The sequence below is a fragment of the Erythrolamprus reginae genome, chromosome 1, assembly GCF_031021105.1.
Source record: "Erythrolamprus reginae isolate rEryReg1 chromosome 1, rEryReg1.hap1, whole genome shotgun sequence".
NCBI lineage: Eukaryota > Metazoa > Chordata > Lepidosauria > Squamata > Dipsadidae > Erythrolamprus > Erythrolamprus reginae.
This window is the reverse complement of record NC_091950.1, coordinates 215,169,766-215,185,738: the sequence shown is the minus strand read 5'-3', so window position 1 is coordinate 215,185,738 and position 15,973 is coordinate 215,169,766. Positions and strand designations below refer to the sequence as shown.

The window sequence follows — 15,973 nt, the reverse complement described above, 5'->3', positions numbered from 1 at the left end:
TCTAAGTGCCAAAGCCCACTGCAACAATATCGCCAAAAAGGCTTCTAGAGTTGTTAACCTGATCCTACGCAGCTTCTGCTCTGGCAATCTCACACTACTCACCAGAGCCTACAAAACTTTTGCCAGACCCATCCTTGAATACAGTTCATCTGTCTGGAACCCATACCAAATCTCGGACATCAACACCCTTGAAAATGTCCAAAGATACTTCACCAGAAGAGCCCTTCACTCCTCCACTTGAAACAGAATACCCTACAAAAGCAGACTATCAATCCTAGGTCTAGAAAGCTTAGAACTACGTCACCTAAAACACGATCTAAGTATTGCCCACAACGTTCTACCTGTCAATGACTACTTCAGCTTCAATTGCAACAACACAAGAGCGCGCAACAGATTCAAACTTAATATTAACCGCTCCAAACTTGACTGTAAAAAATATGACTTCAGCAACCGAGTTGTTGAAGTGTGGAACTCATTACCTGACTCAGTAGTGTCAACCCCTAAGCCTCATCATTTTTCCCTTAGACTATCCATGATTGACCTCTCCAGGTTCCTTAGAGGTCAGTAAGGGGCATGCATAAGTGCACCAGTGTGCCTTCCGTCCCCTGTCCAATTGTCTCTCCTTATCTCATTTATCTTTTCTTCCTTTCAAATATGTTCACCTATACTTTTATATCTTTTCTACTATTCTTTTCTTTATTTATATTATTACATATCTATTCTCTTCAATGTGTATTATGTATTGGACTAACTAACTAACTAACTAACTAACTAACTAACTAACTAAATAAATAAATAAATAAATAAATAAATAAATAAATAAATAAATAAATAAATAAATAAATAAATATTCTTGAATTCTTTCAGTTAAACTATTTTCCATTTTGTATCAGTCGATTTCTTCTCCCTTAATTGAAATCTTTTTTTTTCTGGATGCCTCTAATGACTTGCCTTCATGACTCCTTTTATAGTGCTTTATTCTAATCCATCATGTTCTTCAACTTTATTTCAAGGGTAATATTTTAATGAAATGCAAACAAGGAAACAAACCAAGGGTAATCTAAGTCAACAGCATTGTAACAAAAACATTTATTCCAATATATACATTTTACCTTCCTGACATTTTCAATTAATTCTGGTGCTTGGGTTGGATCACCAGGGCCACCAGAAATGAAAAGTCCATCATAGTCCAGTGAGGTAAAATCGTGATTCCAAGGCACTAAATGAACTTCAGCACCTCTCTGACAACAAAAGAGGATGGACAGCATCAAAGGTTGTTATGCAATTAACTAGATTTATTTATTTATTTATTTATTTATTTATTTATTTATTTATTTATTCGATTTTTATGCCGCCCTTCTCCTTAGACTCAGGGTGGCTTACAACATGTTAGCAATAGCACTTTTTAACAGAGCCAGCCTATTGCCCCCCACAATTTGGGTCCTCATTTTACCCACCTCGGAAGGATGGAAGGCTGAGTCAACCTCGAGCCGGTGATGAGATTTGAACCGCTGACCTTCAGATCTACAGTCAGCTTCAGTGGCCTGCAGTACATTACTCTACCTGCTGTACCACCCTGGCTCTGTATTATATGCAATGCAGCTAATAGCAGGGGTGGGCAGCAGGCAGGACGGGGTGGAACACAGTTCCACCGGTGGAAATGAAGCTGCATGCGCAGCTAGAGCTGATCAGCCACTGTCACTTCCTGGATTACTGGTCTCGGCTCAGCTCTTGTTTTTTTTCCCTGTTGCTACTGCTGCGTCTGCACTCCTTGCTTTTTTCCTCTTTCCTCCTTTGTGGCCTCAGATGAGTTCCCTCTCTTCTGACTGGCCCCCCTCCAGTTTCACGCTGCCACCTCCTGCCTGAGGTGCAAGCAGAAGGCGTGGGTGGAAGAAGCACTGGCAGCATTTATGCTTCTGGCAGCACCCATTCGCCTAGCTATTTAGCCTGAGGCGGGGGGGGCGACCTAGGAAGGGGAGCGTGGGAAACGCAAAGCAAGTTGTCACCCAGGTGAACAATACTGGTAAGGTTGTAAGGTGAGGACTTAACAGTTCTCTTGAACAATGATGATCATTCAAGCCAATCCCACCTGGTCACATGGTCAGCAAGCCACTCTTACCCAGTCACATTACCATTAAGCCACACCCACAAAATAAGCCACACCCACAGTGTGGCAGTAAAAATTTTGGCTGCCCATTACTGGCTAATAGGATACATTTGTGAGTCTGAATATGAGAAAACCCACTCCAATATAGCCAGGTTAGATTTGGTGGGGCTATATGCAAGCAAATGGAAAAAGGAAAGTTTTTTCTATTCTTAAACACTATGGTTGTCTCTGAAAGTGAAGTATAAATAACTGAATGTAATATTCACTTTCAGAGATAGCCAAAAATAGTATCCCACTACTAGGGCATTTCTCCATAAAGAATTATTGATTAATTGTATACTAGAGGTAGAGGTTACAATAACTATATACAAAGAGGTAGTTCTTATTTAATATGGGTTTAATGTATATTTAATTGTTTTTAAATAAAGGTTGTTCTCATTTAGTGACCACAATTGGGACTAGCAAGTGATTAGGCAAACAGTACCTAAGTAAAACTGTGACTGTGCACATGATTTTACTCCAGTTTTCTTTTGCTTTGCAGGCCTGCAGAGGTCATCAATAAAAGGTTTGGTATCAAAGTTGATTTTGAAACTAAATATTTGTTTCATAGAAGACTGACGGCAGAAAAAGACCTCATGGTCCATCTAGTCTGCCCTTTTACTATTTCCTGTATTTTATCTTGCAATGGATATATGTTTATCCCAGGCATGTTTAAATTCAGTTACTGTGGATTTCCCAACCACGTCTGCTGGAAGTTTGTTCCAAGGATCTACTACTTCATCACCATTGTAACTGCGAACAGTCATTGTCTAAGGCAGTCACTGAAGAAGGTCTAGCGGTAATGTATTTAAAATGAAGTCCTTAAAATAAATTAATCTTGCAAGGTTGTTTTCACGACAAAAGTAAGTGAAAACACATTATATATAAGTATGAGCCCCTCAGATAAGTGGATCACATCTCTGGAGTGGTCGCAGTTGTTGGCTTTTTCAATATGGTAGTCCATCCTGAGAAAGAGCCTTTTCCTCCCCATTAATGTGTCCATGTGTCCATATGTACATACAAATACACACACATTCAAGCAACTCCAATAAGAATTTAATGTGTCAGTCAGTATTTCAGATAGCTGCAACTTCAATAAGATGCCCTTTGAGAAATTAACACGCTGAGCTTTCCAGTTAGTCCTGAACAAACTAATAAACCACAGATACATAGAAAAGGAGTCAATTTTTTTTAAAGGAACATGTTGATTTACCTTTACAAGCAAACGAACAGCATTGTGCTTCAATCCACAATCCACAGCTACAATTTTGATTGGATTTCCTTTGCCATATATTCTGACCTCCTTCATATATATTAGGAAAAAGAAAAACATTATTGTATGCTTATTTGTTAACTAGAGATTTGCATCAGGTATAGATAACTCACACTAAATCAAACTCTTTTTTAATTGTCGTTTAATTGATTAGACTGGTTGTTTATGCCACCCAGAGTCACATTTGTGAGAAGGATAGCTGTATAAATCAGATGAACAAATAAACAGGTTAGGATAGAATCAATATTATTTTGAAGCATTTGATGATTTTTTTCTGTACCTGAATTGCTCCTGAATTTATTTGGGCTTTTTGTTTTTATTGAAAATTAGTACGGTACTTCATGAAAATCTTCATATTCTACAATGTAATACATATTATGGTTCTCTTCTATTGAGAAGCTTACATAGCAATGAAGCCTTAATTCAAATATTGGAAGAATGTAGGCTTTCTCAGCCTGAAGAAAGATGCCCCATTGTATGGGGATGCAGTTCATGCTACAATCATATTGAGAGGTCCTTTATACACACAGGTATAGATAGAGGTGTAAGCTAATCTCTTCCTTTAGTTGAATTTGACAAACAATACTGTAATGATTTGCTATTGTCTTCTTCTAGGGTTCATATCTGTATGGTTCCAATTAGTATCATCCCTGTAGCCTCTTTGGCACAAAAGAGAAGAGGACATGGAGAAAGAGAACCAGTAATAGTATTAGAAGCAGCAGAAGCTATCATGAGAAACAGAAGTGATTTCCCCAGCAACTTCTCCAATATTTTCTTCATTTTATTACCTAATGATTCAGTTTGTGAAATTCCCCTAAGATATATGTAATTACTGAGACAGAGGTGGTTTCCTACTGGTTCAGACTGGTTCTATAGAATTGTTAGTAACTTGGCGGCCTGGATCGCTGGAAATGGCAGCGACCCAGGCCTGCTACAATTCCAAGCTGGTTTCTTTGCTTCGCACATGTGCAGAAGCTACTGCTCATCTTTGTGCACAGTGTGCAAAGCACGCATGCCCATTCAGCGCATCTTTGAGCAAACCAGCAGTAGCAGAATCCAGAACCCACCCTACATGGGGAATGTCATATTTTAATATTTTAAACTGCTGTCTTCTGTTTTTAGCATGGATAATGAAAGTACCATCCTATTGGTTAAGAATGAGGAGCCATCTCCACTCGATTTGTCTTCACTGGAATGGCTATGCAGATCCATTTCACGAGTAGGACCTGAAGGTTCCCTATATCCTCTACTCTAAACCCTTTCAGATATGTATACATACCATTTTTACATTTAATTTAATTTATGTGAGTTACCACTTCCTCTTTCCAGAGCAGGTTAAGAGAATAAAATGCATAGTACATACAGTATATAGTTACCTTAATGAAAATGCTTTTTACACTTTTTACCTTAGTAACAACCCATCCACTTTATGCTCAGTTAGAACATTTCTTGACTCCAAACAAAGTAGGTATATTTGCTACAGATAACAGAGTATGTAATTCAAGATATCTGGTTGACATCACCAGACTATAAAAGAGCCATCTATCCAGTGATGGGCTACCAAATTTTTTACTACCACACTGTGGGCATGGCTTATGCATTTTGTTTCAACATCTTTCAGTGCAAACTGAGTGCTCTGGGGTGGAGTTCCATTTTCACTACCCCACTGCGTTCCGCACCGTCCGGACAGTAGCGCACCCAATTATCTACTATATAAAATATATGTACACACACGCACGCACAGCTCTTCTAAAATTATACACATTCAACCTCATTTACTGAGATAGGAAAAACATACCCAGAGCCCAGAAGGGAAAAAGAGAGGGGGAAAAAAAATCAAAATTTTGCTACCGGTACTGCGTGAGTGAGTGAGTGAGTGAGTGAGTGAGTGAGTGAGTGAGTGAATAAGTAAGTGAGTGAGTGAGTGAGTGAGTGAGTGAGTGAATGAATGAATGAATGAATGAATACATACATACCCGTAAGAGCCATCATTTCATTACATCTTCTATAGGAGACTTTCATGGAAATTACATAATGTGCAAAATACACACAAACACACATTTCTTTGAAAATCTTTTCTGAATCTACTGCCCAATATTAATTTTGCTGAGTGGCTATCTTCTACCATTAGGAGAAAAGTAAAAGGGAATTCATTTTATCCTATTCTGTTTTCATTCCTATTGGTCCTACTGGTTCTAACCATGTTCATGTGGTTATAAATAGAATTCTTTCAGAAAATTTGTGCAAAATTATCCATCATATGCTCAATGTTCACCCTTACTGTCCCCACATTGATATAGATCAATTGACAAGTTATTGGTAGTTCTTAAGGCTGTCTATATTTTGTTTCTGTTCTAGCAATAAGCAAAACAGCATTCTTCATCATCATCAAATCCATTGGACTAAGACATCTGAGATTTTAAGTGCACATTTCCCAAAGTCCATGTCTGATCTACTGCTGAGCAAAGTATTTTTATCTGTTTAATAACCCCCTTTTAATCAGGCTCTTTTGGCACACTGATATTTCACAGCTGGAAGGCTTCATGAAAAGATGATAATCTCTTAACAGAATCATTTCACAGGTGAATTACCACTATTCTGGAGAAAAATAGAAGCTTCTCAGAGGAAAAGAAAGAAGCAAACCTAAAGAGAACATGTGAACTAGTAAAGTCCTCTCTGCAATTTAAATTTTGGGCCTCATCCAGAAGTCTATTGAACCATACAATACAGATCTTCTCAGTCCCTTCAATTTCCAACATATCTGGAATGCCAAGCCAGAGAAAGTCTCCAATGATTCCTAGACAACTACAGACCCATACCTTTATAGTTCCTATTATGAAGAAAGAAGAGACATCTTACTGTGACAATTCTTACATAATTTACATTTTCTGTACATCTTTGGCTGAAATCTCTACTTCCTTGATGTGCAGGAAATGACACAAATGGACTTAGACCAGTAATATCATGAACTTCCAAGAGATGCCTTTAATGTAAGTTCAAGAAGATACTACACAGCATTCCTTTTTTCAAATGTTACTTAGCAAAGGACAACTACCACATAATACAAAAGAACAGAAAGCACTAAGATTTATTACTTCTGAACTGTTTATACTGTTTGACATAAACTTTTCAAACTTCATATATGGATAACCAGATTAAAAGGAAAAAAAGACACAAGCAAGCCTCTATCACTTCTATCCTGACCTTCATTGATACTCTGTGGAAATAACCTCAGTCCTTTGAAATGTCAAGGAAATTATTAAATTTACTCTAGTCCCCAGACTCTGAAAATGCAGAAAAAGAAAGAAGGAAAATTAAATAATTTGTTACAGTTTCAATATATTCTGACAAGAGCTGCCTATTGCCTCTTTAAAAATACTATCATTCCTCTAACCTATTATTGATAATAAAAAAATTTAAATGTTATCATAAGCTGGTTTATATGAAAAGTATTTCTTGATGGAGGAAGTGCTGGGCTGGGCAGCCTTATAATTCTAAACTCTAAATATAAACAACAAAGATCATTGTGTGCTATAATTGAATAGCTCGGTTAATTGTCAGCTTTATTTGTGATGCTACTTTATAACTCTATAAAATAAAGTTGTAAAGATAATGAGATCATGGGAGTTCTTTTCATCTCACATCTACACCTGCTTTTTTCAGTGTCTTTTTGGCACTCATTCTTTGCACTAGCACAGATTATCAGCAGCATCCAATTCTGTGAAATAGTTAAAACTGGAACATATTTTTAGATCTCAAAGAGTCTTCTTTTCATCTTATACCCTTTAATTATTTTTAAATGATACTGTTAGAATACTCATTTACCTGGTAAAAGAAATCAGTTCTACATACAATTGTGAAAATAATCCAGCCAGCTACTTGCGGAAACATTAAATTCATTCCCTCAGATGTATGGTATATCCTACTGGGTGAACAGAGCCTCTTTTCTGTCCAATATTCTTTGAATTTCACTCATTCCAACATGTTCATCTCTGAGTACAATAGCCTTAAGGTTAAAAACCAATATGAGGAGATGTCAAGTTATTTGGGAGAAAAAGGAGAAAGAGATTTAGCTTTAAAATTATATGAACCGGCACATTTCAGGTTCAATATAAATCTATAACTGAAGACTCAGATTGAATGTTCTTGAATGGGGTTTTTATCAGTAGTACCAAAGTCAAGCTTTTTGAAGATTATGGGAACTAAACCATATGGCCTCACAAATGACATATGTGTAACTGGAAATGTCAAAGAAACCAGCTTATTATCCCAGTTTGTTTTTTAAAATGTATAATTGATATTATACTTCTGTTTCACACAGCTGTATTTACTTCACTTTGAAAAAATAGAATTCTATGTCACAAACATTTATACTTATTGTATAGATCTGCATTTTTTTCAGAACAGTTAGGGGCTACTTTAATTTTTGTCACGATAATTCAAAATGTATCACACAGTTACATCTTACTGTTCACTTATATGAAGGATTTTGCTGCATGGAGTATACTGAATTGAAAGGGAAATTATTGCGGCGCAGGCGGAGTAACAGTCGGATACAGATGGTTGGGTATAATGGGGTCACTTTATTAAACCAAATCTAAATTAACTACTTAACCAATTAAACCACATGACCTGCAGGGGTGCATAAATCAAATGGGGGCGGAGTTAAATTTCAAACAACCTCATCTGAGCAACTCTCGGGCGAAAGCTCCTTGCCTGGGCGTAGGGGATTGGTAAACTTACACCTGCCCCCTGCCCCATGCCACGCCCTCATGGCGTGTGGGATGGCTCGCCCCTGGTCTCTGGTAAGCCCCAGCCAGCGAGCCCCAGGAGTGATACCATCCCCACACCCAAGCCGGTCGAGCCCTGTAATCCGAGACGGAGATCGCCCCTCACCTCACTAGAGGTGCCCCTAAAGGAGATCACACAGTTGCTGCTTACGCCCATTTCCGCCCCCTATCGGCCTTGGGGGGGGGCTCTAGTTGGTGAGTACACCCCCTAACCACACTCCCACGCACAGAGTAGAGTAGGCGAAAAAACAGTCACAGTAATTCATTGTGACTGCCAAAAATTCCTACTCGGCCCCCCGAGGGGTGACCCATCATATGCACCCTGTAACAGAGGGAGGGTGGGCGGGTGACCCAAAAGCCGGGCAAAGAGGAACGGCACCACGAGGCAGCCCCTTATATAGGGCTGCCTCCCTCATCGCCCCTCAGCCAATCGGTGCCGCGCGCACCCCGATGACATCACTGCGGCCCCCGGTGCCGACGTGGGGCCGCAGGCTCCGCCCACAATGGCAGCCTCCTTCTCCTGTCCACGCTGCAAACACCGCCGGCTGGGTAAGTCGCCGACGAGCCATGAGAACAGGATTTGTTCTAATTCAGGATAATTGAAAATTTTTCAATATGAGTTCAGAGCCCTAATTAATTTTAGATTATTTAATTGGGAAATTAATAATCTTATAGGTTGGAATAAAAATCAGCAATTATTTCAGATTTTGGATCTGTATCTATAAATTTGTACTGTGCCATTCTTTACCTTCTGTAAAATGTTTATCTCATTATACTTGGCAGGACAGACCTTGGCAATAAGCCTCCCTTTTGCCATGTTGTCTTTTTCTAACTTAACATAATAGGGAATAGTTCACACAAAATTGTAATTAGTAGTAGCAGTCCTAGGACAAGGCAAATTTGAATATAAATTATTGCAATAAATAAACAAACAAAATTGTGTTGGTTTTTGTAGTGATTTTTGAAGGTTTTAATAAGTCCATACCTTTATGCAAACATAATTAATATTTGTAGTTCCAAAACTAATATAACAACATTATCTTTTAGTTTTTGACATGTTTCATTACTCCAAAATCCACACAAGATTGTTTATTTACTAAATATTTCAGCAGGTATAAGTTCTTTTCCCATGCTAGATCAGTCTTCTAAACAGGTGCATGAATAGATATAACTAAATCATATCCTCCATAAATTCATGCATAAGACTGATTTTTCTTAGGAGCTAGCTATTTTCCTTAGGAGCTAGCTACTTGCTTGCTTGCTTGCTTGCTTGCTTGCTTATTTATTTATTTATTTATTTATTTATTTATTTATTTCAGTTTATATGGCACACCATTCAAAACCATGACTCTGGATGACTAATAACAATTAAAAATTCCATAAACAATAACTTAACAATAAACACATAATTGCAGCTGAGATAAGACAAGTAAAATCATCAGATCAGCACCAACATAAATATTTCATAATCATAAACTGCTTAGCTTATGTTAAACAGATACTATAGAAATATCTGGAAGACCCTTATAAAAGCAACAAATAAGTCAATGAATCCATTTGAATTTCCTTTTGTCCTATAAATTCTCTCATTTACTTAGTTTTACATTGACTTCAATGGTTGCACAATTCAAAGGAGTCTAGAGTAATAGTTTTCAGAAGTGAAGGTTTTAGTAAAGTTTCATTTTATTTTTAAAAACAACAGACTATTTTTGAAAGTAAGATTTGGCTCTTTTCACTGTAACAAATGTAACCAAAGTAGTATTACTCATGTGATACATTTTGTAGAGGCTTGGGCAAATAAGCCACTCTGGGTTTGTAGTATATAAAACCATGGGTATGGCCAGGGGTGGAGCAGGCAGGACAGGGTGGAACGCAGTTCCACTGGTGGAAATGAAGATGTGTACGCAGCTCCAGCTGATCGGCAGCTGTCACTTCCTGGATTACTGGTCTAGGTTTGGCTCTCCTTTTTTTCCCTGCTGCTGCTGCTGCTGCATCTGCGTTCCTTGCTTTTTTCCTCTTTCCTCCTTCCTGGCCTTGGACGAGCTTCCCTCTCTCCTGCCTGGCTCCACTCCAGTCTCCTGCATGAGGTGCAAGCAGAAGGCATGGTGGAAGCAGTGCTGACAGCATTTATGCTTCTGGCAGCACCCATTCGCCTAGCTACCCAGCCTGAGCCAGGGGGGCGACACAGGAAGGAGACCGCAGGGGAAAACGAAGCAAATTGTCACCCCAGCGAGCGACACTGGTAAGGTTGTAAGTTGAGGACTTAACAGTTCACTTGAATGATGATCGTTCAAGCCACTCCCACTCAATCACATGGCTGACACGCCACTCCTACCCAGTCACATGACCATTAAGCCACACCCACAAAATAAGCCACACCCACAGTGTGGCAGTAAAAATTTTGGCTGCCCATTACTGGGTATGGTATTCAGTAAGACATTCAATTCGATGCAGGACATGAATAAAAACTATTATATTTCTTTTCAAACAAAAGTCAATAAATACAATAGAAAATGGTCCATTATAACAAAGACAAAAGCCTCTGATTCAAAAGGTTTACTCCCCACTCTCAACAGTTTTATAATTGTGTAGTAATAGTAAAAAAAGTTCCCTGTGACATCTTCCTTTCACAGCCCAGTTATCAAGAAACTTGAAGAAATTCTCCCCCACTTCCAGGATGAAGATAATTCATTTCAGAGGAAAAAAAGGATCACAAACTGATGATGAGAACTTATACCCAGCTTTCAAAATTTTCATCATGATCAGTAAGATGTTGTGAGCATGTGTGTGCAAAGTGCACATGCACACTCTTCGCATAAGATTCTGCATGCACAGAAGCCGACTCTTGCATGAGGAAACACACGTGTGTGAGATTTCATCAATTTTTGGCATTTTTTTGCTTCCGGGTATGTGCAGAAACAAAAAAAAAGCCAAAAAACAACAAACGATGGCTGCTTCTGCTGCTTGGAGGGCAAGAGGGGAGCAGAAGAGCCTTCTCTTCCCTCCTGGCCCCCCACCTGCACAGGTAAGAGACCTCTGGCCATCCCCACCCCCAATGCAAAAGTTTCCCCTCTGCGTACCTGCTGCTCATTCTGGCTGCCCCTGCCCCCATTCCTCTTGGTTTCCCACCGCATCCCCACCGCCTGTTCTCTTTTTTCCCTATCTTTGGGAAGAGGCCACCGCCACTTGCTTGCTCCTTCAGCCTCTTCTGCGGTGCGGGGAGCAGGCCAGTTGGCTGGAGCTCAGTGGTGCTGCAGCCACTGTTGCTGCTGGTTGGGGCTCTCAGGCACACATCCGACTGTCCCCCCTTCCTCATTCCAAGAGGTAGGCATGGTGCAGGAGAGTGCAGAGCAGGCCGCGTGGCCGGAGATTGGGGCTGCTGCTGTTGCTGCTGGCTGGGGCTCTGCTGCTCTAGGCGCTGTAGTGAGATTCAGCTGCTGTGCCTGTGCAGCAACCGAAATCTCACACACACATCCCTCGCGCAGTGAGATTTCAGCAAAAATCACCAATTTCTTTGCTTCCACGCATGCGCAGAAACAAAAAACCCGGCAATTTTCACTGGGGTCTTGCCGGCCACATGCATGCACGGCATGTGCATGGCCACCTGTGATGGAGCTGCACGGACAGCCCCATTTCCGCTACTGGAACAGCGATCCCAGTTGTACCGGGGGCAGCCCAATACTGAATTCATGATAATCAAATGTAGGACAACAGAAGGAACTGCTGTACTGCTACAATGTTTCAATTGAGAATGGAATCTTTACCTTTGTTGATACTTCAGCAATTAAGTTTTTCTTATTTGGATCCAAAAATTCCACAGGCTGACCCTCAAATTCAATCTTGCCAAGAATAGTTCCCTGTTCAATTAAAAAAAATATTGTTATCAGGTATCTAAGGACAAAGGACATTTTCATACCACTATTTTTCTACTTCCCAAACTTCCAACGCAATTCTGTGGGACTCTGCATTGCAAAGAAAACATCACCTTTGTCTCAGCCTCCCATAAATGGGAGAAAAAAAATTCTCAAAATTATTCAGCATAAAGAAATTGCAATAGTCCAAACCTGGTTCCAAGTCAGCAAAAGGTGCTCATGTGGAGCACCCAAAATCTATTAAAAGCCAAAATAGTTGCCTTACTTAATCTTTCTATATAAAAATTAAAGACAACTGAAAAAGGAGCAGAAGTAATCTGCCACAGATTATTTTGGGAAAAGTTGGGGGATAGACCTATGACGCTTATCAGATCTATGATTCCATTTGCCCACCCTTTTAAGAGAAGAAAAAATTTATTTGCCTTGAATTCTATTCAAAAGCCCACTTATTTCTATATAGGTGGATATAGGTGAAAGAGTTCAACTCGTCTTAAACTAAGCAAGAACCATTTTGAAATTTAATATTAAACCTTCTGGGTATGGTTTACTTCATATTTGAAGGAAGTTTATGATTGTTATTTTCATGTGCTAAATCATTTCAGTTTGATATTTTGAAGCATTTGTTTTAATCTAGGGATTTCATGGTTTCAGGAAAAAAGCAACTTGATAATTTAGTTCAGGAAAAGTGTCAATAGAAAAAAAAACATTTTCTCTTGTCAACCTTATTATTTTGCTTTTTAGTTTAATATCCACTTAGAGAATATCACAATTATAGTAATACAAAGGTTTGGGAACTAGTTTGTAGTTTTCATTTATCCAAAAATAATTTGGAAAGTTTTGTTATAACAGCCATCTACAGGGACTTTTCAATTACTTGGTTTTCTCTACCTTGTCTCGAATTATTTTAGAAAGCATCCTGGTGTCAATCCCATAAAGAGCTGGTATCTGGGGGGGGGAAACAAACAAAAGCTAGCATATTAAAAATTAAAAATAGAAACTTCTGGTAGTTCCATCTGATTATGGAAATTAATGCATTTATTACAAATATAATATAAATATAAAACAAATGCTAGAAGACTAAGTTGTAATATTAAGCTATGTTCTTCCCCACTGATGTAAAGAGAAAGAAAATGATTAAAAACTCTGATTTTTTTTTTGTTTTAAGAAAAACCCTACAAAAAGTCTACTGAAGTGCACAGTTTTCAGAATGTTTTTGTAATCTAGTAAATAAGAATTTCTAATAAGAATTTCTACAATACAGTAAAACACAAATCACTATTAACATTATAAAAATATTTTCCATAGGAAATATATTCTACCTCACCTTTTCTTCTTTCAGCCATTCAGCCAGAGTCTTGACTGCCCGCCAGTGACTGTATTCATTGCTGTAGTCCAGCACCAGCAGGCCTGAAACCTATGAAGACAATGTGACTCTAGAACTATTTTAAAAGTGTTTTAAAATAATGCTTAGCAGTAAAGAGTTAGTTTTAAGTCTGTTTTACTAAGGGCGTGTTCTATAGTAGGGGTCCCTAACTCCCAGTACTGGCCTGTGGCCTGTTGGGGCCCAGGCCACACAAGCAGCAGGCAAGCACACAATCGTGTGAAGCTGCATTTGCAAAAGCAATGTTAAGTTAGCAACATGGTTGTTAAGTGAATCTGGCATCTCCCTTGGTTGTGCTTATCAAAAGGTTACAAAAGTTGATCAAATGACTCAAGACACAGCAACTATAATAAATTGCCAAGTGTCAGAATTTTGACCATGTGACCTTTGGGGAAGCTGCAATGGTTATAACTGTGAAAAACAGTCATAAGTCATTTTTAATGCTGTTGTAATGTTCAACAGTCACTAAATGAATGATTGCAAGTCAAAGACTATTTGTAATGCACTCCACTATTGGCACCATCAGGAATTTTTGTTTAAATAAAACAAGGTGGTTTTGAATGAGGCATTAGGGAATTATTGTTGCTTTTGCTGTTGTTGTTGTTGTTGCTTACCTTTATGCCATCAGACTCCAAATATCTCTTGAGGCCAATTTCATCTGAAGCAGCTGTGTCAGGGACACCACCATTTCCTATGATGGGATTGACCAGTGTGAGGATCTGTCCATGGTAGCTGGGGTCAGTCAGACTTTCAGTGTATCTGGATTTAGCACAATAGGAAATTATTTTTCCAGATTAAAATCCACACAAAATTAATACTCCCTGTCAGATCAGCAGGCTGGATGACAGAATATAAGAAATCAGATCAACGGTTTTGACGAACTGTTGATTTTACTGGGAATATTAACACTTTTTTTCCAATTGAAGAAGGGAAGTTAAATATTGCCATTTTTGCAATTATGATAAATTGACTGATGAAAGAAATTTTAGTCAATTAGTTGTCTATAAATAATATATACTTAAAGATTTGAAGGGGGAAATTCCCATTCAGTCTGATACAACATTTTGTACAAGTGATAGCTACTAAGAAATGTTCCCCTCCAACTCATAAACTTCATTTTTATATGAATATATATCACAGTACTCAAAAATGAAGTATTCTTGGTGTCTTTGTAAAGGCACCAGCATTTTTCAGGATGATTTACACGGGCTAAATAGATATTATTTCATTGTTATTTAAATTATATATAATTGAAGTGCCATATTATTTCTCAAATATCAGCAAACTGCAAGAGGCATTTTTATGGAATGTAGACTTCCCTGTGAAAAGATGGATTATTGCACACGGGAAAACACTTTAACTAATCCAGGGTGGTAGTGGGCTGATATCAACAATTAAATGTATAAATCAATTGAAAGAAATTATGTGTCAGATTAAACAATTGGTATGAAATATGTCAGACTATGATTTTGTAATTTTTGATATGCAGATTTTGCCAACGACTAAAACAAATTAGGTCCTTAGTTTTAATGAATTATTTTTGTAACCCTGGAGGCTTATAATAAAGTAATACTGTTGAAGTTAAGGGAAAATTCCTAACTTTGAACTACAAAAATTATTACTGCAGACCTGGTCTCCTATTATGTGTGAATGCTTTTTTATTAATTATAGCCACTGGGCCAAGAGTTATTGTAATAAAGGTATGGTTGCATTTCTACTTTCAGTCTTCTTACTATATTTCAGAAAAGTATTTCAGTCAAGCAAAACTCATTACAGAATACTTGTTTGTTTGTTTGTTTGTTGTATTTATATGCCACTCATTCCAACAATATAATATACCTATCAATGATTTTTTGTATTTTCCTCAGAGATAAGTTGCTCCCACTTTGCACTGGTTCTATAGCCCCGGTAACAAACTGCTGGTGATATCATGGAGCCAGCTCTGTCGGTGCCGGTCTGTAGATTTCACCATCTTTTTGGGGAGAGGATTTGAAAATAAATATTTTTGGGGGGGATGCTGATTTTTTCCCTCTTCTGACCATGTGCAGAAGCCAAATTTCTGGTATTGCACATGTGCCACCATCTTGTTTTTGGCTTTTCCCCCATTTTTTGCAAGCTTTGGGTATTGCGCATGCACATGCACAAAGTACAATGTGCATGCAGCCACACAGCACAGGAGGAAGCAACCCAGAAGTGAGTTAAGTTAGAACCCAAGGTGGCGCAGCAGGTAGAGTCGAGGAAGAGCCGAGGTGGCGCAGGAGGTAGCGTGCAGTACTGCAGGCCACTGAAGCTGACTGTAGATCTTCAGGTCAGAGGTTCAGATTTCATCACTGGCTCAAGGTTGACTCAGCCTTCCATCCTTCCGAGGTGGGTAAAATGAGGACCCGGATTGTGGGGGCAATTTTCAATATGCTGGCTCTGTTAAAAAGTACTATTGCCAACATGTTGTAAGCTGCCCTGAGTCTAAAAAATCAAAAAAATCAAATAAATAAACCCATCCCTGATCTCCCT

The 15,973-nt window shown here is 38.6% G+C and overlaps 1 protein-coding gene across 1 annotated transcript in view; it reads right to left on the bottom strand.

The window, feature by feature from the left end:
- The window catches only part of CPS1 (carbamoyl-phosphate synthase 1), a 188,391-nt gene that overhangs the window by 145,385 nt on the left and 27,033 nt on the right, over positions 1-15,973 (bottom strand). The window contains exons 3-8 of the mRNA XM_070737805.1: positions 14,077-14,221; positions 13,406-13,495; positions 12,970-13,026; positions 11,974-12,066; positions 3,360-3,449; positions 1,113-1,241 (exon numbers count right to left, since the gene is read on the bottom strand). Coding sequence (XP_070593906.1) covers positions 1,113-1,241; positions 3,360-3,449; positions 11,974-12,066; positions 12,970-13,026; positions 13,406-13,495; positions 14,077-14,221 — 604 coding nt within the window. The remainder of the gene's footprint in view (positions 1-1,112; positions 1,242-3,359; positions 3,450-11,973; positions 12,067-12,969; positions 13,027-13,405; positions 13,496-14,076; positions 14,222-15,973) is intronic.